The 20,761-nt window shown below is 37.3% G+C and overlaps 1 protein-coding gene and 1 long non-coding RNA gene across 5 annotated transcripts in view; one reads left to right on the forward strand and one right to left on the reverse strand.

Moving 5' to 3' along the window:
- ZNF326 (zinc finger protein 326) overlaps positions 1-20,761 on the reverse strand; it is a 43,981-nt gene that overhangs the window by 23,006 nt on the left and 214 nt on the right. Inside the window, exons 2-7 of one of the 4 annotated variants that reach the window (XM_059688887.1) lie at positions 18,277-18,321; positions 12,024-12,059; positions 11,817-11,928; positions 9,279-9,420; positions 6,754-6,952; positions 2,965-3,079 (exon numbers count right to left, since the gene is read on the reverse strand). In XM_059688887.1, the coding sequence (XP_059544870.1) occupies positions 2,965-3,079; positions 6,754-6,952; positions 9,279-9,420; positions 11,817-11,928; positions 12,024-12,059; positions 18,277-18,321 (649 nt within the window). Of the gene's footprint in view, positions 1-2,964; positions 3,080-6,753; positions 6,953-9,278; positions 9,685-11,816; positions 11,929-12,023; positions 12,060-18,276; positions 18,322-20,761 lie in introns of all 4 variants that reach the window. The other 3 variants (XM_059688885.1, XM_059688886.1, XM_059688888.1) reach the window with 3 other exon arrangements.
- The window catches only part of LOC132230827 (uncharacterized), a 36,537-nt gene continuing 35,833 nt past the window's right edge, over positions 20,058-20,761 (forward strand). Inside the window, exon 1 of the long non-coding RNA XR_009451943.1 lies at positions 20,058-20,235. This is a non-coding gene — a long non-coding RNA (uncharacterized LOC132230827). The remainder of the gene's footprint in view (positions 20,236-20,761) is intronic.

The following is a 20,761-nucleotide window of genomic DNA, read 5'->3' on the forward strand; positions in this document are numbered from 1 at the left end:
CTCCACATCACAATATATATTATTTTAACATGGATACATCATATCCAAACCTATAATTTTATTGGATAAAGTATTCATAGGGTAAATAGAAAAATTAATCCTATAATATAAAATCATCTTTGAACTCATAAACATTTGATACAAAACATTCATTTTAATTTATTTCTGCACCAAAGTAACTACATCCATTATCCTTGCCAAAAGAAGAATATCAGAGTGGGAGATATTCCCAAGGACCACAAGGGGTAGCTGCCCCTTAAAATTTCTTTTTATGAGTTTTTTATTAATTCTTAATAAGTTTAATTATATTGTTTCTTAGGTCCCAACAAATTAGAAGTAACAAACCAGAAAGAACACAGTTAAGTGTTATTAAAGCTGGACACAAAGATTACACAAGTAATACCTTACTGCCTAGTATCAAACAACAAATCTGGGAATTAGATGCAACTGAATTTTCTTTTACTACATTTTACATAAATAAAACCAATGTATATAGTAAAACCAAATAATCACAAAGTATCCTGTTTAATATGGAAGAAAACTCATACATTTTAAAAATACCTCCTTGAAAGGGTTTGCAGATTCTGCTCTTAAATGTTATCTTTTGAATAGTTTTAGACATCTAGAAAATTCATTTAGCTAAAATATTTCATTCCCTTCATGCTACATACACAAGCTAACCTTTACAGAGCAAAAATGTATTTTGAATGGGAAAAACACTGAATTTACTTTTTCAATTTTATATTATTTATTTCCCTAGCATAAGTAGTACCTGGGCAAATTTCAGAAGGAAAAAGATAAATATCAATACTGTCTTTTTAACAAAACTTTCTAGTAGTCTCTTTTTTTTCCTATGCATAACTTTACATCTTGCATATATATAGGGTGGGGCAAAACAGGTTACAGTTGTGAGTACATGAAACAATTTATTCTTGTATTATTATTCACAAATTATGGTATTATTTTCCATATGAACAACTGTAAACCTACTTTTGCCCCAACCTGTATTTTTCTATTGTGCCTGCATTTTCTGCATATTGTTTCAGGCTTTATAACCAAAGGCATAAGAGCCAAGAAGGGATGTGTCTAACCTTATATATGATTGCTCACACTCTATTGCTATTTAAATAATGTTTTGGAGCTATTATAAATAATTATTATTATAAATAATGCTGTAATGGGCATATTTTCAGGTTAGACTCTTCTACATTTTTAGGTTATTTTCTTGGAGAGATAAAAAGTATAAAAAATTCAAGACATTTCTAAAAACTAATAAAGTGCTTCCCAGTAGTTATGTTATATAGTCACCAGAAAATTATGTCTTTTGACTGTATCCCAGTTAGTTATAATCAATATTTTTTCCTCCTAGCTAATAAAATGATATGCTATTATTTAAATTTTCAGTTTATTTGCCCTAGAATTATTACATAGCTGTTGTTCTTTCACCAAATTATGTATTGGGCTTCTTGTTTCCTTATTTTTCTAAAAATTCTGGTTCAGTGATATTTATCTAACTTAAACATTAATCATTTTTCATGTTTATAATATTTTCCAAGTCTGTTTGCTTTCCTTTTAAGTTTTCAATTTGTATCTAAACAAATCTGGTCATTATTCCCTTTGTAATTTATTGTAGAACTTTTAAGCCTAGAAAACAAAATTTTCTTGCAGGGATTAAAATGTTCCATTTTAGTTCCCTGTTATTTTCCATTTTTTTTAGGTTTATTAATTAATCTGGATTCATCCTTGCTGGTGTAAGAAGAGGATCTAAACTATTTTTCTTGTTATTGTTCAAGTAATTCCCCTTTCACTTGCAGTCATCTTATTATACACTAGAGGCCGGGTGCACGAAATTCATGAATTCGTGCGGGGGGGGGGGGGGGGGCTGTCCCTCCTCAGCCCAGCCTCCTGCACACTCTCCAATCCGGGACCCCTCAGGGGATGTCCAACTGCCGGTTTAGGCTGGATCTGATCCGGCCTAAACCGGCAGTTGGACATCCCTCTCGCAATCCATGACCACTGCCACCTAACCACTTGCCTGCCTGCCTGATGGCCCCTACCACCTCTGACTGCCTGCCTGATCGCCTCTAACTGCTCCCTGCGAGCCTGATCGCCCCCTAACTGCCCTCCCCTGCCGGCCTGATCGCCCCCTAACTGCCCTCCCCTGCCATCCTGATCGCCCCAACCACCTCTGCCTCAGCCCCTGCCACCTTGGCTTTGTCCAGAAGGATGTCTGGAAGATGTCCGGTCTAATTAGCATATTACCCTTTTATTAGTATAGATTACATTCTTACATATAACACATCTGCTTACAAGCTAGTAATTCAGTTACACCGATTACCTTTTTCTAGTACAGCTTTCTGTTTCAGTATCTAGGAAAGCTAGTATCAACTCATTTACTATTATTTTTGTAAAATTTAGTTTTCCTATCCAAGAGTATCACTATGGCCTTGTCCAGGTGGCTCAGTTGGTTGGAGCATCATTCCATACACCAAAAGGTTGTGGGTTCAATTCCCAGTCAGGGCATGTACAGGAGGCAGCCAATTGATGGTTCTTCCTGTTTCTCTCCCTCTCTGAATTCCTTCCCCTCTCTCTCTAAAATCAATAAACATATACTTGGGTAGGGGAAAAAAAAAAATATATATATATATATATATATATATCACTATGTCTCCATATAGTAAAATCTCAAAGACTTTGTGGTTTTCCTCATACTATGACATATATTTCTTATTAAGAGTACTGAATTTCTGAACATTATGAAACAATTATCATTACTGAATAGGACTTTTTCCCTATATTTCTAAGTGGTAATTGTATATAAATATCAAAAGTCAAAAACATTCCTATGTATCTTTGATCAAAACTTTTCATTTGATGCTCAGGAATTGTTTGCATTCCAATTAATTGCCCTTTCTAGAAAATGGTTTTATAATGAGCCCAATTTTCTGACTACTAAGCACAAACCTGTATCCATCTCCATATTTCTCACTGTTCTTTTCCCTTCTGCGCCTTTGTTTCTCTCGCCGAGCCTCAATTCGCCGCTTTTCTTCTTCTTCTTCGTTTTTTGGGTCAATTTTTGCTAGGATATCAGACAAAAATATTAAGACTATAGATTTCCATTCTCCCTTTCCAGTCCCAGTTTATAAAGTACAGACATACAAAGTTTACTTTGTGATAGCAGATTAAACTGAATTCACCAAAAAAAAAAAGAAAATATATCAGAGTTCAAGATTACCCAGTATATATAATCATCATGAATTTTGTCATATTTACTTTTCACCTATGGAAGTCTTTGCTATATACTTCTCTTATATTTTTTTCCTCTAAATCTGTTCATTTTTCCTTATTTTCATTTTAAGCAATAAAATCACTATCACCTATAACAGCAATTTTTAAGTGGTGTGCCACAAGAATTTTTAAAACATGCAATACCTGACTATTTAGTCAGAGGCACTGACTTCTTTTTCCTTTGTCAAATTTAAAACATGACAACAAACAACACAATAGCCATCTGGCGTGTATGAATCAAAATTATACCTATTTTTTGGTCAGATCAGGAAAACGTATAATATATATTTTGGTATGTGACAAAATTTTATTAATTGGTTTATGGGTTGAATACCACTGACCTCAAATCATCTTGAATACCACTTTAAGAAACACTGAAGTAAACTGACCCTGCATTAAAATGGAATTAAATGAAAACTAGAGAGCTGTAGACACAAAAACTCATATATATTATAGATGCTTCACCAAAATTTCTCAAAATGTGCGAACTCTATATAAAAGCAGTTTCTTCCTCTTTTTAAGAAAGCATTTTAATGCAAATATAATCCTATATAATAAAAGCCTAGGTGGCGTCACGCAGCGGCACCACAAGATGGCCATCACAAAATGGCCAGCAAGGGAGGGCAGTTGTGGGCGATCAGGCTGGCAGGGGAGCAGTTAGGCATCAATCAGGCTGGCAGGGGAGCAGTTAGGGGCAATCAGGCTGGCAGGCAGAAGTGGTTAGGGGCAATCAGGCAGGCGAGCAGTTAGGAGCCAGCAGTCCCGGATTATGAGAGGGATGTCCCAGACTGGAGAGGGTGCAGGCTGGGCTGAGGGACAACACCACCACCACCCACCCCCACCCACCCCTCCTGTGCATGAATTTCGTGCACCTGACCTCCAGTAAAGTAATAAAATACCTGGTATAAAATTTACCATTTTAACCATTTCCAAGTGAACAATTCAGTGACAGTAAGTACAGCACAATGTTATGCAACCATCATCACTGCTTAGTTTCAAATTTTTTTATCACCCCAAATGGAAAGTCCGTAAGTGGTCACTCCTAACTTTCACTTTCCCCAACCCCCTTGGTAACTACTAATCCGCTCTCTGTCTCCATAGATTTCTCTGTTCTGGATATTTCACATAAATAGAATCATATAATATGTGGCTTTTTTGTCTGGATTCTTTTATTTAGCATAGTGTTTTCAAGGTTCATTCACGTATTATACCATATATCTGTACCTACTTCCTTTTTAATAGCTGAATAACATTCCATTGTGTGGACAGATCACATTTTCTTTCATCCATTTGTTAATTAACAATTGCATTGTTTCCACCTTTTGGCTACTATGAATAATGCTGCTATGAAAATTTATGTACAAGCTTTTGTTTGAATACTTTTCTTCAATTCTTTGAGGTATATACCCAGGAGTAGAATTGCTGGGTGACATGGTCAGTCTGTATTTATTCATTCAAAGAACTATCAAAATGTTTCCCACAGCAGCTGCACCATTTTATAGTCCCAACAGTAATGTATGAGGGTCCCAATTTTTCCAGTCCTTGCCAATACTTTGTTTTTATTACGTCCATCAACTTCACATGGTGTGTAGTGGCATCTCACTGTGAGCAACTTCTTTCATATAGTACATTTAACTTTAGACTTAAAAAAACTAATCTGCCCTTAAAGTTTTCCTTTTATGCATTGTTTTCCTTTTAGATTGTTTGTAAAAATACCTAATATAAAATCATGAATACCCAGGGATTCATAAACTTGACAGTAAACAAATATTTAGGCAGCATTTGCTATGTATACAGTGGAATGTTTCAAAATTATATAAAATCAACACCTTAAAACTCAATATCTAGATTACTGTTCATCATTTTATAAGAGCTTAAATGTATATCCTTATTAATCAACCATTTCCATATTCCCATTGGATTTCCCTAAAACTCTCTACGGAAATCTACAAGTAGCCGAAACCGGTTTGGCTCAGTGGATAGAGCGTCGGCCTGCGGACTGAAAGGTCCCAGGTTCGATTCCGGTCAAGGGCATGTACCTGGGTTGCGGGCACATCCCCAGTGGGGAGTGTGCAGGAGGCAGCTGATCGATGTTTCTCTCTCATCGATGTTTCTAACTCTCTATCTCTCTCCCTTCCTCTCTGTAAAAAATCAATAAAATATATATATTAAAAAAAATAAAAATTATGGAAAAAAAAATCTACAAGTATATAACCTCAAACTGGAAGTAATTGGGTTTCCCTTTCATATGCTAAAGCTATGATATATTAGTATATTGTATCTCCAGCAAAATGACTGAATTATGGTTCCTTCTACTGCTTTTCAACAAATCATATAGCCTATACTACAAGACCTCTTATTCCTAAATATTTTTCATACTTTTCAAAATGCCTCCCTCATGCCTAACAATAAAAGGATGAACTGGGTACGGAATTTTGGCTTCATTCTTAGCTATACTACACTATTATCAAATATTGTTAAAAAGGGGGAGAGAGGAGCATCCTGGACAGTGTTGTTCAGAGTTAGAGTGTTGGCCCATGCACCAAAGGGTTGAAGGTTTAATCCCCAGTCAAGGGCGTGTACCTGGGTTGCAGGTTTGAGCCCAGCACTTGTCAGGGTTCATACAGGAGGGAACTGATCGGTATGTCTCATTAACTCTCTCTCTCTCCCTCTTCTTCCCTTCCTCTCTCTCTAAAAATCAATGGAAAATATATTCTCGGGTGAGGATTAACCACAACCCAAAAAAAAGTCATCATGTCCAGAAGATTAAAAGCAAATTAATTTTCTAGAAGTGTAGATTTTCCTGGTACCTATGACCATGAAACATTTCTTCCCTTTGTCCTCATAAAGAGCATTCTATGTAATATAACATAACACTTCCTCAACAATACCTCAAACAATAAATACACTGTAACACCCAGCAGCTTGACTCAAAATCATGTGTGAGGCCATTTTAAAAATATAAATATTCTGACTCCACCCCAAACCAGAATTTAGGGAAGAGGGATAGATCAGGGCATGTGAACTTAAAAAGTATCTTGTGCCCTGGCCAGTGTGGCTCCGTTAGTTAAGCGTTGCCCAGTGCACTGAAAGAGCACTGACTGGTTCGATTCCCGGTCAGAGCACGAACCCAGGTTGTGGGTTCGATTCCCAGTTGGGGTGCATGTGGGATGCAACCAATCAATGTTTCTCTCTCACATTGATGTTTCTCTCTCTCCTCCTTTCCTCTCTCCCTAAAATCAATAAAAACATTTTTTAAAAGAAATAAAGTATAAAAATTTTAAAAATAAATAAACAGTATCTTGATAATTTTGATGTTCATTACTAATAACTGCACTAAGGGTTTCACAAACCTAACCACTATAATTACAATGCAGCTTGTCTATATAAACATGAAAAATTATCTACAAGCACTGAATTAAAAAAGGTAAAAAGTATCCACAGCAATTGTATTTTCTTACTTACTAGGTGATTTGCTGAGGCTTATCTTCTCCACAGGTTTTGCTAGCTTGGGTTTCTTGATGAAGGTTCCACTGGGCTTATTAAATTGTTGCATCATTTTTCTCTTTATTCCTCTTGTAGCAGCAACTGTCACATTGGCGGATTTATTTTGATAGTCAACAACAATTCCAGGTCTATGAATGCTTCCAAAATCACTCATATGCTGCAAATTTGTGAAATCAAGAAATATTAGCATAATATCCAAAGATAAAGAATAAATTCATATAAAATTTACATGTTTTCTATCTAATAATTTTTAACCTAAAAATTCCTAGAATGTAACTAAATTTACATGTCCACTCAATAAACACATTGGAAAACTTTGTAAATTATTACATGAACTCGAATCCAGTCAATTAGTATTTTTATTTCCAGTAGAACAAATATGTATATTAGCTATTTTTATTTTTACAATTCAAAATTAGTTGAGATCATAAACAACATATGTGCCTGTCAAAATATTACCACTTGTACAACTCTCTGACAACTCCTCTTCAGAGTTCCTAATTGATATTTTCCCATGAAAAGACCTTAAAAGAAATCTTTATTTTACTAAAGCCTGGCTTAAAACTAAGAAACACAAAGAAGACCATATTTGAAGTTTGAAGTTGGAAGTAAAAAAGATCCAGAAATCACTTATGATTTCTCCCTGTTGAAAAAGGGAATGAGAAGGCGAGATGGAACATTAGTATGAAATAGGAGAGTTAAAGCATAACCATGCATCAACTTCCAAGACACACTTCAGATAAAGAATTACATCTGACGTTCCATTCACATTCTTACCTAGAGAAACATATTCTGACCCAGAAGCCTGAGAAGCAAAAGTTTACAGACGAAGAGTCATGCAACCAAGCGACTCTGTGTCCCTTCCTCTTTTAGTCATTAACAAAATCCACTACACCAAGAGGGCACATGTCCAAAGGAATTTGTTCTTCTAACCTTACTTTTATAAGATAAAGAATGAGGAGTAATCTGAAGAGAAGGATCCAATGGGAATTGTACAAGTGAAGATTAAAAAAGAAAACCCTATTGGTTCATCTACTTCATTAACAGGAGGAAAGAAAGAAAAGTCCATTCAGACTAGAATGGTGAATACAAAGTACAGGAATACCTGTTTTTCTATTGTGAAAACAAAATTGATATTTGAAGTCTCATTAAGAAAAAAGTCATTTGCCTATAAAGTAATAATACAGCATGGAAAATGCTAGGTGTTTTCAAATTTTACCCCAACTATTTTCATTTAACCTACAATCATAAAGTATGGTGGAATAGCAACATATTGCTTACATTTATATATTATGCTTAGGATACCTATCTAACCTAGTGGACTGGAATAAATTAGTGTTTCCAGGCAATGTATACAGTCATATCAGAAAAAATCTTGATTAGTTATCCATTAAAGGTGCAATGCATTTTACATAAGAGTTAACTGTTATAAATGCAAAATTTCTAAAAAAGTATGACACACTACACTGATGTATCAAAAGCTAGTGAACAGTCAAAATGTGTGCCCTACTACATTTTTTATCAGAAGTACTTCCCTCTGCAAAGAGAATATTAAGAGCCACTGACTCAAAAAATAAAATAAAAAACACATTTCTTACATTATAGCAAAAATACAGTATTCTTTATATGACCAAACTAAATAATAACTCCATAATCTACATACACTTACTAGGTAAAATTTCATGTTAGTCAAGTTCCCTTAAGAACATAGGCATAATCTTAAAATTAACACTGTATATCCTGAAATTAAACACTTGAAGACTACTATATCTGCTCATTTAAGCAAGAATTTACAAAATATTACTTCCTAAGAAGGAGCCATAAACATATACAGGTAGGAAATTATTTTTCAATATTAAAACTGATGACAGAGAAAGTATTATACCCAGCAATAGGACATACTTTAAGAGTGAATTAGCAAAATTATACTGACCACAAATCATTCTACAACCTATTTTACATATCAACTTCTTCACCATGTAAACAAAGCTGAGCTACCCTCAACTATCACCAACTTTTGATCTCTTATGTTTAATGTGAAATATGGAGCTTTGAAGAAATAGAGTTTAGTAGCAAAGTATAAACATTTTATCATACATTGCACCTTTAACCTACTCAAAAAACTCCAAAAGGGTTGTTACCCTTTACAATAATCCAAGAACTGTCCCACTAGCAAAACTGCTGGTGTTTACAAGGAAAAATGCAACTCCTTTTAACCCCTTTTAGACCAAATCTAACATCCTCACCTTTTTAATAAAGGGAGATTTGGCAAAATTTTATGAACAATCATCTCACACTGTCACTTATTTTCTGAGGTGCTGGAGAAAGTTTTACAGACAACCTAAAAATTATGCTTATGACTCAGCTTTTGCTTCAGAATACACTGGGATGAACAGTGTTTATTCTAGTTGAAAACCACGGTCTTGAAAGGGTTTAAAAGAGTGACTAGTGAAAAGAATCTGAAAAGATTCTGTTGTACTTACTCCTCGGCCTCGGCCTCTGCCTGTTGATGGTCCTCCAAAAGCATCATAGTTTCTGCTTCCAAACGTACTTTCAGGATAAGCAGGCGTTCCTCTCCCCCGAGAGCCTACAGGTGCAGGCTTCATATGGGGTGAAGAAAAACTGCTGTAGGAAGAGTAATTCTCTCTTCCTCTGTCCTCCATAAACCCAGGCCTCAATTTTGAACGGGAGTAAGGTGCTTCCCAGCTAGACCCGCCCTGGTTTCTACCTCCGAAAGAGTCAAGGCTATTCCGGTAGGAGCTCTCAAATCGACCACCATAACTACCTCCGAAGCGGCTTTGTTCGGGTTCATTAAAACCATAGCCAGATCTGTATAGATCTCGCCCACCCAGAGAAGACCTGGAGTCGTAAGACTCATAAGGTCCAAACCTGGAAAAATTGCACAGTGAGGGAAAAAACAAAAGTAAGCTTACTAATGTTAGACAATTCAAAAGACAAATTATCAGATGACATTTATCAACTAAAATTCATTTATACCATACTGGTTTGCACAGTTCTACTTTTGTTCACGCTTGATTAGGGCTGGGCAATTCAACATGAGACCAGATAGAAAGCTACCTGAGTCAGTTTTTAAATATGAATTGAGTTAAGTAAAGCTTAGCTTAAAAATCTGCTTTTTAGCAGCTTTTCTATTTTATTAAAAATAAAAGATTTATCTGTAATTATTTTAGCCCAGCCCTAGTCTTAGAAAAAGTCATTTGCTAAATTTCACAAACTACTCAAACTTTCTTTAAATCCATCCTCATTATTGGAAAAACAAAAACAAAATATTTACAGCATTTTGGCTTTCAATAGGGACACAAATTGAAGACTACACAGATGCAGGCTATTATGACACAGAAGAGATCCCTTTGCACCCTCAATAATCTATATCACAAAACTGCTTCATTATATTTATAGTAGTTCAAATTTGGAGAAAAATCTCTGGTTATAAAATTTGACAATCTGCCAAACTTTGGCTAAGGTCAATAATCAATCCTCAGTCACTTTTCACTTATAGACTAGTAAATCTAACAAATCTAGAAGGATAAGCACATAAAATAGGACATAAAAGTAAATGACCACCAGCATATACCCTCTGCATATAAATTTTCAAGGCAGATGAGAAAGAATATATTTTATAACATCATCAATTATTTGAAAAATTATTTCCTGGTAGGAAATTATCACATAAAACTATGCTTAAAAAAAGGAGCACACAATCTCAAGGTTTTAATAGAATCAACAGAAGAAATGAATCATCTTACTTCTCACAAATCCAAAGTATGCTTGACACTTTACAACACAATTTTATAAAGGCCCACAATTACAAGAGATAAACAATAACATCTACATAATTTATATGCATTACATTTACAATGTAACAAGGCAATAATTGATATATTAAAACATTTAAATGTGTTACATTACTGTATTTACAGATAACTAAATAGAAGGTACTATTTACTTCTAAATCCTAGTAACCATATAAAAAGTATCCCCCTTTCCAACTACATTTTTCAAAGCATCTATCTTATAAGCAAAATTGTGATAACTGTTCATTTTCTTGAACATAACTGTTCCTCTGCTATCAACCATAGTGGCACACTTGAAACAGAAAGAAGAAAGTAAGCAAGATTCTGTCCATCCTTAAGGAATCTGGATCCTTCCATTTATGAAGAAGGACGATGGTTTTAAATGTTCTCTAACTAGTTTTACTATTTGGTAGGAATCTTTGTGTCTCAAAAAGTAAACTCCCTTTGTCTGAAATAAGATCAACTTTAAAGCCTATAGTAGCTCAACTAGGTTTATGCTTTCCACAGTATCAAGAGCAAAATATAAATACATTCTGAACTCTAGTGCATTAAAATAAGCAAAAGGTATAGTATTCGTGGCTTTAATACAATGCTCCTAGCCTAGAGCACAAGTAGTTTTTAGTTTCAGTAGTACCTGCCAATAAGTACCCTAGATATGATATAAAGAACTTTTTACTATTATAATATACTCTTACAACTTACTTTAGAGTTAAATTTAGAGTTAAAAGAATAGCTATCTTAAATGTTTCTTAGAAATTAAACCTGGCTAGGCTAGTTCAGTTAAACCCATTCTAGTCAAAGACTGTTTTGCTGCTTTTAACAGCACCCCACATTAGGAAAGATTTTTTTAAATCATTAAGAAAAAGCTACCTATATAATATTTCAAGTAACATTTTACACCATTTATTCGGGACATTCTGATTAAGAATTAAAAGTAAAAGAAATATTCACTGCTAAAAACAGAAAAATCTTTAATGATTTATGTATTGAAATGGTAATAGTTATCTGAGGTTCTAAAAAAATGTCTGCCAGTGATTTTGAGATAATTTTTATAACCATCAGTTAACACCTTTAAACATTTAAGGTGATTATTCAGTATCAAATAGTGAAGTTCAAGTATCATAACGTGCCTAAGGAATTCTTAAATTAAAATATCCATTATCTTATAATCTTCTAATTATTTGGCTAAGTGATTAAGCAATTTACCTGCTACCCCCACCACCACCACCGTGATTGTCCATGCCATATGACTGGTTTAGGTAGGAGTCCATGGATCTTTGACCCCCATAGGATCCATGGCCATAGTCACGATCCATCCCTATAAAGGGTTTAAAAAGAAAAAAATTAAATGATGCTCACCTTTACTGGCACCCAAAAGAAGAATTTTTAGATAAATATCCTTGAATGCCAGACCTCCATAAGATCCAGGGCCATAATCTCGATCCATTCCTAAAAGAATCAATAACAAAAGGTTGGTAAAATATACCATTCTATTCAGGAATCTTTGCATAAGACACAAGATATTCATATTAATCACCTGAGAAAATAGTTCATCAATAACATTTAAGCCACAGTCACACAAGACAATGAAAAAAAACAGAGATGACAATTTACTGAAAATTCAGATTTCCTATAGAAACCTAATGTTTCAAAGAAAAACCGCAACTAAAAACTTCTATATTAGAATTACTTTCAATTTAACCAATATTTATTTGACTAGAGTACTCCGATAAGGCCTGGTATTAGATACTACAGAGTATATAATTAATAATTAAAAATTACAAGAAAAATCAGCATTTAATGTCGAAAGAGAAAATTTTTGTTGTAAATATATTGTTCTTCATCAATCTGTTCTCTAAATGTCTAAAAAACCCAGAAGCAACCACATTTTCAATTAGCCGAATTTCAATTACTTCATATGATAATTGAACTAGCTATTTTTAAAAAGTAAAAATCAGTGGGGCCAATTTGTGGTACTGGGCCTGTAAGTAATGATTCAACGAATATTTAATTCCTCAAATACTTTGAATAAGGGAATTAATGTGAATTCTAATAATGCACACACTAAAAAAATGTCTAATACATACAGTAAGAGCACTAAATATATCTTATTACACTGCAATTCTACCTCTATTTCAGTCTCTGACATAAAAAATAAATACAACAGATAATAAAATGAATTTATTATTATAAAAATTTAAAAACCATTTAGAATGTTTCCTATAAATTTTATGCACTAATAAATGCAATAGTATACACAAATTTTATGCAAAAATACAAAGCAAATATCTTAATTTATATTTTTTAAACATTAAATACATTTTAATTACAATCATTTAAATATTTCCGTTCCTAACAACAATAATAATAATAACGCTGACAGCAAAACTTTACAAAAATACTACTTGAAATCTTGCAACTTTAAATCTGGAAGTGAACTAAATGATCAAATTCCATCTTCTTGTTTTATAAATTAGAAACTGAAGCCCAAAGACATGAAATAATTTCCCCAAGTCCCGTAAGTATCTACCCTCTAGCTTCGTGCTGCTGCTTCTACCTGAAAGAAACACTCTCCTCTACTACCCCAAGTATCTGTTGGTTGAAATCTTTTAAAGTCCATTTCAAATACCAATCCTATTGATATAGCCTCAGCTGATTGTCATCTTTCTTCTGAATATCTACAAGTCTGTAGCTCTTATCTGATGCTCATTATACTCTACCTTATATTCTATTTATGACCTCATCTTAAATGTACACTAGTCTTGTACAGGGTCTGACTTTTAGTAATTTTTTATATACTCTTGAGCAATAGTTCTCAAGAAATAATGTGTTGACCACTGGAGGTTGCCAAGACCCTTTCAGAGGTCCACAAGGTTAAACTATTTTCATAAATAATACTAAGACATTATCTGCCTTCTGAGCAGGGTTGACATTTGCACTAAAGAATGCAAAAGCAGTGATGGGTAAAACTGCTGGTCTCGTAGCATATAAATCAAGGCAGTGGCACTGAACTGTATTAAGAATTGCTGTATTCTTCAATACTACACACTTATAGTACAAACAATAAAATAAAAATGCCACCTACACTTAAGAATGTCCCTGATGAAGCACTAGAATGATTAGTTTTATTAAATCACTAGAGGCCCGGTGCACGAAATTCGTGGACTGGAGGAGGGGTATCCCTCAGCCCAGCCTGCACCCTCTCCAATATGACATCCCTCTCATAATCCGGGACTGCTGGCTCCCAACCGTTCGCCTACCTGCCTGCCTGATCTCCCTCTAACCACTCCCCTGCCAGTTTGATCACCCCCTAACTACTCCCTACCAGCCTGATGGACACCTAACTGCTCCCCTACTGGCCTGATCGCCCCAACTGCCCTTTCCTGCTGGCCCAGTCGCCCCTAACTGCCCTCCCCTGCAGGCCCGATCGCCCCTAACTGCCCTCCTCTACAGGCCTGGTCGCCCCCCAATTGCCCTCCCCTGCAGGCCTGGTCCCCCCCCAACTGCCCTCCCCTGCAGGCCTGGTCCCCCCCCAACTGCCCTCCCCTGCAGGCCTGGTCCCCGTCCAACTGCCCTCCCCTGCAGGCCTGGTCCCCGTCCAACTGCCCTCCCCTGCAGGCCTGGTCCCCCCCCAACTGCCCTCCCCTGCAGGCCTGGTCCCCCCCCAACTTCCCTCCCCTGCAGGCCTGGTCCCCGTCCAACTGCCCTCCCCTGCAGGCCTGGTCCCCGTCCAACTGCCCTCCCCTGCAGGCCTGGTCCCCCCCCCCAACTGCCCTCCCCTGCAGGCCTGGTCCCCCCCCCCCAACTGCCCTCCCCTGCAGGCCTGGTCACCCCTAACTACCCTCCCCTGCCGGCCATCTTGTGTTAAGGGTACAACAGTCAATTTGCATATTACCTCTTTATTATATAGGATTATAGAGGATGATATTCTGTGTAGTAAAATGGGAAGTATGCATAGCACCTAAAGCAGTTTTGCTACATATCAAAGTCCCACAGTTCTCTCCAGGAAAAGCCATTCTGTGAATGTTTTGTGAGCTGAATTAACCACATTTTACAAGGAATATTATTTAAGGAATACCTTTCTTATTAGAGAGAAAGACTGACATTCAAAAACTGGCTTTCGGTGAGGTCATTTGGCAGGAATTTTCTCAAAAATGAACAAAGTAAAACTCTCACTTCAAGGAAAGTGAAAATATTTGTTGCCAATGATAAAATTTGAGCAAAAATTAAAATTTTATAAAACTTTACCTACCACCTTGAGTTTGACAGCTTCTCAATATTTAAAGGTTTTTCTGATAAAAACTGGTAGCAGTATTAATGACTTTTTTTATATTGTACAATAAAATCTGTCAACATATATTTGGAAAATCTGAATAACTTAGTAAACCAATATTTTCCCAATCTAATCCCTGATATTACAGGATCATACATAGTAAAAAAATCCAGCAAGAGTGCAAGACATACCAATAAATTTCAATGTAATAGAGTACAAAAAGTTAATCAATGTACAAAATGTATTGACGTATTTTACATTTTTATACCACAATTTCAAGTTGGGTGTGCAATATAATTCATACTATCCACATTGCAAGTACTATTGTCAGTCACACATGGCCATATTAGACAACATAGTTCTAGACTAATAAAATAGTCAATTGTTTATCTTTAGAGTTGGTGAGCATGCAATGATTTTATGCTCATACATCATATATACAAGATAATTTTGAGATTAAGTTTTCAAAATAAAATGCTCTTCTCTAAGGCTTCATCTTATATAATAAAACCCTAATATGCAAATAAACCAAACAGCGGAACAACGGCTCGCTATGATGCACACTGACCACCAGGGGGCAGACGCTAAATGCAGAAGCTGCCCCCTGGTGGTCAGTGCGCTCCCACAGCCAACCTCCTGCAGCTGGCCAACCTCCCATGGTCCCTCCCCCTGGCTGGCCACCCCCCTGTAGTCCCTACCCCTGGCCAGCCACCCAGATCAGCCCAATGAGGGTGGGGGGGGCAGCCAGCCAACCTCCCGCGGTCCCCCCCAAACTGGCCAACCTCTCACAGTCCCTCCCCCCGATTGGCCCAATGGGGGGGGATGCGGGGGTGGAAGCTGGACAGCCAACCTCTCGCAGCCTCCCTGCCCCCCGAATAGGCTCCGATCGCTGGCCAGGCCAAGGGACCCCACCCATGCATGAATTCGTGCACCAGCCCTCTAGTATTAAAAATAACCTTAGAGTTAGGTTCAGTCAGGTACACAAAACAAAAATCTTTATTTTACTATTTGTGCTAGTTTCTATTTGGAGTTAGCAGAGGCTGCCTTTAGTTTTTTGACTTTGTGTTTTTATTTCATAAGGATAAGAAGTCATAACTTACTAATATTTATTGAACACTCACCTTGTGCCAGGTACTGTAGAGTACCCAAAACTTAACAGAACTACTTTTATATAGCAATGACCTTGCTTTATTGTTCATAGTACTGTTACTATTCAGTTAATTAAAATGAAAGAGACAATATCTTTATATTATATATAATTAGTGTGATTATAGAGATAGTCCCTGCATTATTTTTCTCTCTAGCAACTGCCATCTTACATATATTACTTCTTTACCATGTTTACTGTCCATTTCATCTTACTAGACTGTAAACCCCACAAGGGCTGGAGTATTTGTCCATTTTTTTCACTACTAGTATATTGTCAGCTCCTTGAACAGTAACTGATACACAGCAGTTACTCCAAAAACACTGAATAAAATCAAACTGTATCTTTGAAATTGATGTCTTCATTTACAAAATATAGATAACCCAGATCTCAAAGTAATCTTTAATCAGAGTTACATTCCAAAATCATTCAGAGTACTTTTTTCATAACATACACAGCCAGGGACCACTTGCCCTATAGTGAAGATTCAAGAGGACTAGGGTATGACCTGAACAGATAGACCTGGAAAGAGCTCCCCAGGGGAGTCTAACCATCACCCTCAAATAAGAACCGCTGTTGGAGCTAAAATTTAAAAAATAAAAGTACTAACATCGGTGATAGAAATTTCTAAAGCTCTTTTCATAACACTGTCTATCAAGAAAATAAAATGTCTGGCCCTGCATATCAAAATCCTATATTTAGACATTAAATCCAACTCTCTAATAATCTTACTAGAAATCATGGCCTTCTATCCTTCCAAATCACTTTCTTCAGTAAAAACACTAGTCCTACTCCAGTTTAAAATCCCGGATTCATTTTTTATTCATGCCTCTCAATTTTCTACACATTACTAGTCAGCCTGCAAGCTCTGCTAATTTTCTCTAGAAATGTCTTAATATTTTTTCTTAATATTTTTTAAATTACTATTTTTACTTCCCAAGTTCAAGATCATAAAATTCTTATACCTAAATTTATGAAATGGTTTTCTAGATAATTTTCCAATTTTCAGTCTAACCTACATATGGATGCAAATTAAACAATTATAAGTAATAATAATACAAGAATGAACTTTTGCATACTCACAACTATAAACCTTCTTTTGCCAATCCTGTACATTGAATACTTCCTATATGTTAAGCCTTATTAGGCCACATCAAACCTAAAGTTTCTCTAAATTCTTAGAGATGATAAATTAAAATTAACTGGACTGTAATTATCCCCATAAAATGGAATCATTTCTTTATTTAGTAGTACATTTGCTTCAGTTTTATTTGTGAATCTATTATATTTTGTACAACAATTGAATTTAGCATTTCTCTGCAATCAGAATTTTAATTCCACTACCTGGGGTCCTTCATGCAATGCTTTTTAAAATATATTTGATTTGTGGCCTGGCCGGTGTGGCTCAGTTGGCTGAGCATCATCCTGTGCACCGAAAGGTTGCCGGTTCAATTCAAGGTCAGGGCACATGCCTGAGTTACAGGCTCAATCCCCAGTCAGGGTGTGTGCAGGAAGCAACTAATGGATGTTTCTCTCTCACATTGATGTTGCTCTCTCTCACTCTCCCTTCCTCTCTCTCTAAAATCAATAAAAAACATATTTTTTAATCTCTTTAATTTGTTCCATGTTCTTTTTTGTGTGGTATCATCCTGCTTAATAACTATCAAAATGACATCCAATTGTATTCTGCATACCTCTCTAGATTTTACCTAACTATGTAGTCACAACACCAACACCATGCTTATGTTAATAAGTTATCAGGCTTCTTCATGTGCCCCTCTAAACAGCTCCTTAAACACTAACATATTTGAATATATTAAAGAAAATGACCTCAAAAAACAAGGTCAAACAGAAGCAATACAGAACCAGGCCAATAATCCATGTAATCTAGACTACTCAATACCAAAACCTCTAATTCAACAAAAATATCTCAGCCAGTTTCTTGTAACTTATCACTCAAAATGCAGTCAGAGCCTTTTGAAATAAATTAAAGCAATCATTATTCAAAAAAAAAAGTCAAGCTAATATGAATAGCCCTAACTTTTCCTGATCCCAAATTCCCTAATTCAAATACTAACTATAGTAGAACAACATTAATCCTAAGAAGTGATATATCAAGAGGCAAAAAAAACACCAATTAAAACAAGGTAGAACTGGCTTTTTACATTAGTACTTTATGTGCATGAAGAGAGAAACTGAAATGTATCCCCTAACATATTTAACATCAAATGAAAATGGATACTCACCATTAAAACCCTGATAAGTATTCCTGCAAGCAGAGTGTGTGTAATCTATGAAGACATATCAACAGAAAGAAATTAGTGCAATATTAGCAAAAAATCTTACATTATAAACCCATCTATTTAAAAGAAACACTTTTTTTAAATGTCATTAACTTAATTATCTGCAAAAATGGGGTATAATTAATATTTCTTATGGGAAAACATATCTCTTTCTCTGCATTATCTCGCCAAATAGCAGGTTTATCATCCAAAGTATGGTAATGTAAAAATTAGTTTATAACACCTAATATATAAAAACAGCCAAAAGATAGGATCCAGTACTGATTTATGCAGAGTAACAAAAGGGCAGGCAGATAAATTATCTATCAAATAATGCAAACACAAGGACATATGAGAATTGATTCTATGAAGTGTATAATTTTTCAAATATTTCTTTTATCACTTAATTTGCTCTCTAAAGATTTCGGAATCTTATTTGAAAAATGCGCACGTGAGCACACTATTATCTACCCAGGATGTGACATAACCCAAAATCATATTGGTAATTTCCTTGTCAAAACTAATTTAGCAACTGCTAAATCCTTTAGTTAATTTTACTAATAAATACTGAAATGGTCATGTGGGTGCAACAGAAACCAGGTACACTACACGGGATTGGATTCAGTTAAATTGTCAGTCAAATACCATCCCCTAAATACAGTGATGGTGTGACGCGGGGGCATGAGAGGGAGTGTTCTCACTGAGACTATTTAGAACGGTAGGTACACGGTAATCATAAAGAGCAAATACACTGTTTTATTCCTGTTTTTCAATTCTCTACAAAAGATGAATTCCCTTATGCGGGGAGGGGACCACTCTCATTGTTCCCCAACCCTCCACCTTAGTAGCTTCTGCTGCACCTGGGTGTTGGCAGTCACCCAACTCGGACATGAAAACATACTACATTTTTAAATTTAATTCCCAACTCTGGCACTTCAACTACTCATTGTTTAAAAGTTATCTCTATCAAAATGAGTCAAAGTCCACCTCAAACAAAAACACCAGTGTGTTCATAGGTGACCTTTCTACTACAAAGTAACTTACAAGTGTCCACAAAAGGGTGATACCAGTCCTCTTTCATATCAATTTGGCAGAACACTTTGTGGCATGATATCAAAGATCAAAGATCATTTATGAAGACTCAAATGCTGAGATCACACCACATTCAATATTAACGATACTTTTTTTTTTTTTGGCTTGGGTTGCAGTGGTTCTCAACCTTCCTCATGCCGCGACCCTTTAATTAATACAGTTCCTCATGTTGTGGTGACCCCCAATTTCATTGTTACAAATTGAACATAATTAAAGCATAGTGAGTTATCACAAAAACAATATGTAATTATATATGTGTTTTCCGATGGTCTTAGGCGACCCCTGTGAAAGGGTCGTTCGAGCCCTAACCGGTTTGTCTCAGTGGATAGAGCATCAGCCTGCAGACTGAAAGGGTCGTTCGACCCCCAAAGGGGTCGCGACCCACAGGTTGAGAACCGCTGGGTGAGAGGCTTACAACTAGTTGCTAGCCAGCTGGTTTTCTTTAGAAATAAATGCCCGGTTCCTCGGGAGGAAACCCAGCTGCATCACTCGGGCCCCCTCTTAGACTCCCTCGTGCAGTCACTACACATTCATTTTGTCTTGGTACCATTTCCTATCAGAGTTGGGCAAGATTCGACGGGGCGAAGACCCCCTCGCGTTATTCTGGGAGGGTGTGACCATGGCGTCGGGGAGCGGAGGGAGGGACGGCGGGAAGGGGCTGCCAGGATTCGGCTCCTGGAAGCCCGAAGCGCAACCCCGGCGGCAGCGGCCGGGTCCGGATCTGAAGGGCACGGAGCGCTGCGCCGGAATCCCAACTTCCGCGCCCTCCGCACGCAGCCCGGGGAGACGCGCTACGGGCCGAGCGGCTTCAAAGGCGGGACGAACCACCAGGTAGGTGCTCGCGGGGCGCCACCAGCCCCGCTTCCTTCCCGTGCCGGGAAGATGTCTACCTATACGTGCCGCCTGGAGACGCCCTTAAACTCGTCTGGAACTAAGACAGCCAGGGCTCTCGCTGCGAACAGCCTCTGAAAACTGTACCTGGGGCTGAGCATTTACTAAATGGGTCGCTGCCCTGCGGGCGAACACGAGCCGAGGCGGGGCGGCCCCGCTCGCCCGCTCGCCCGCGACCGGGAAGTTGGAGGCGTCGGGGCAGTTTCCACGCAGCGGGGCCGGGCTGGGGCCGGAGGCCGTGGCGCTCCGGGCGCGTCCGTCCCCGCCCAGGCCCGCGCGGAACTCCCAGGTCCCCGGGGACAACGGGCGCGGGGGAGGAGGGGGCGGGGGACTCGGGGCGCGCGGGTCCCCCAGGAGCCACCCCCGGGCACGGGGCCCGCGGCGGGCGGCGGGCGGGCGGCCTTGGGCCCGCAGAACAAAGCCCACACGGCCATCTTGAGACGGTAAACAGACCCCCAGCGCAGGC

The sequence above is a fragment of the Myotis daubentonii genome, chromosome 3 (genome assembly GCF_963259705.1).
Source record: "Myotis daubentonii chromosome 3, mMyoDau2.1, whole genome shotgun sequence".
Lineage (NCBI taxonomy): Eukaryota > Metazoa > Chordata > Mammalia > Chiroptera > Vespertilionidae > Myotis > Myotis daubentonii.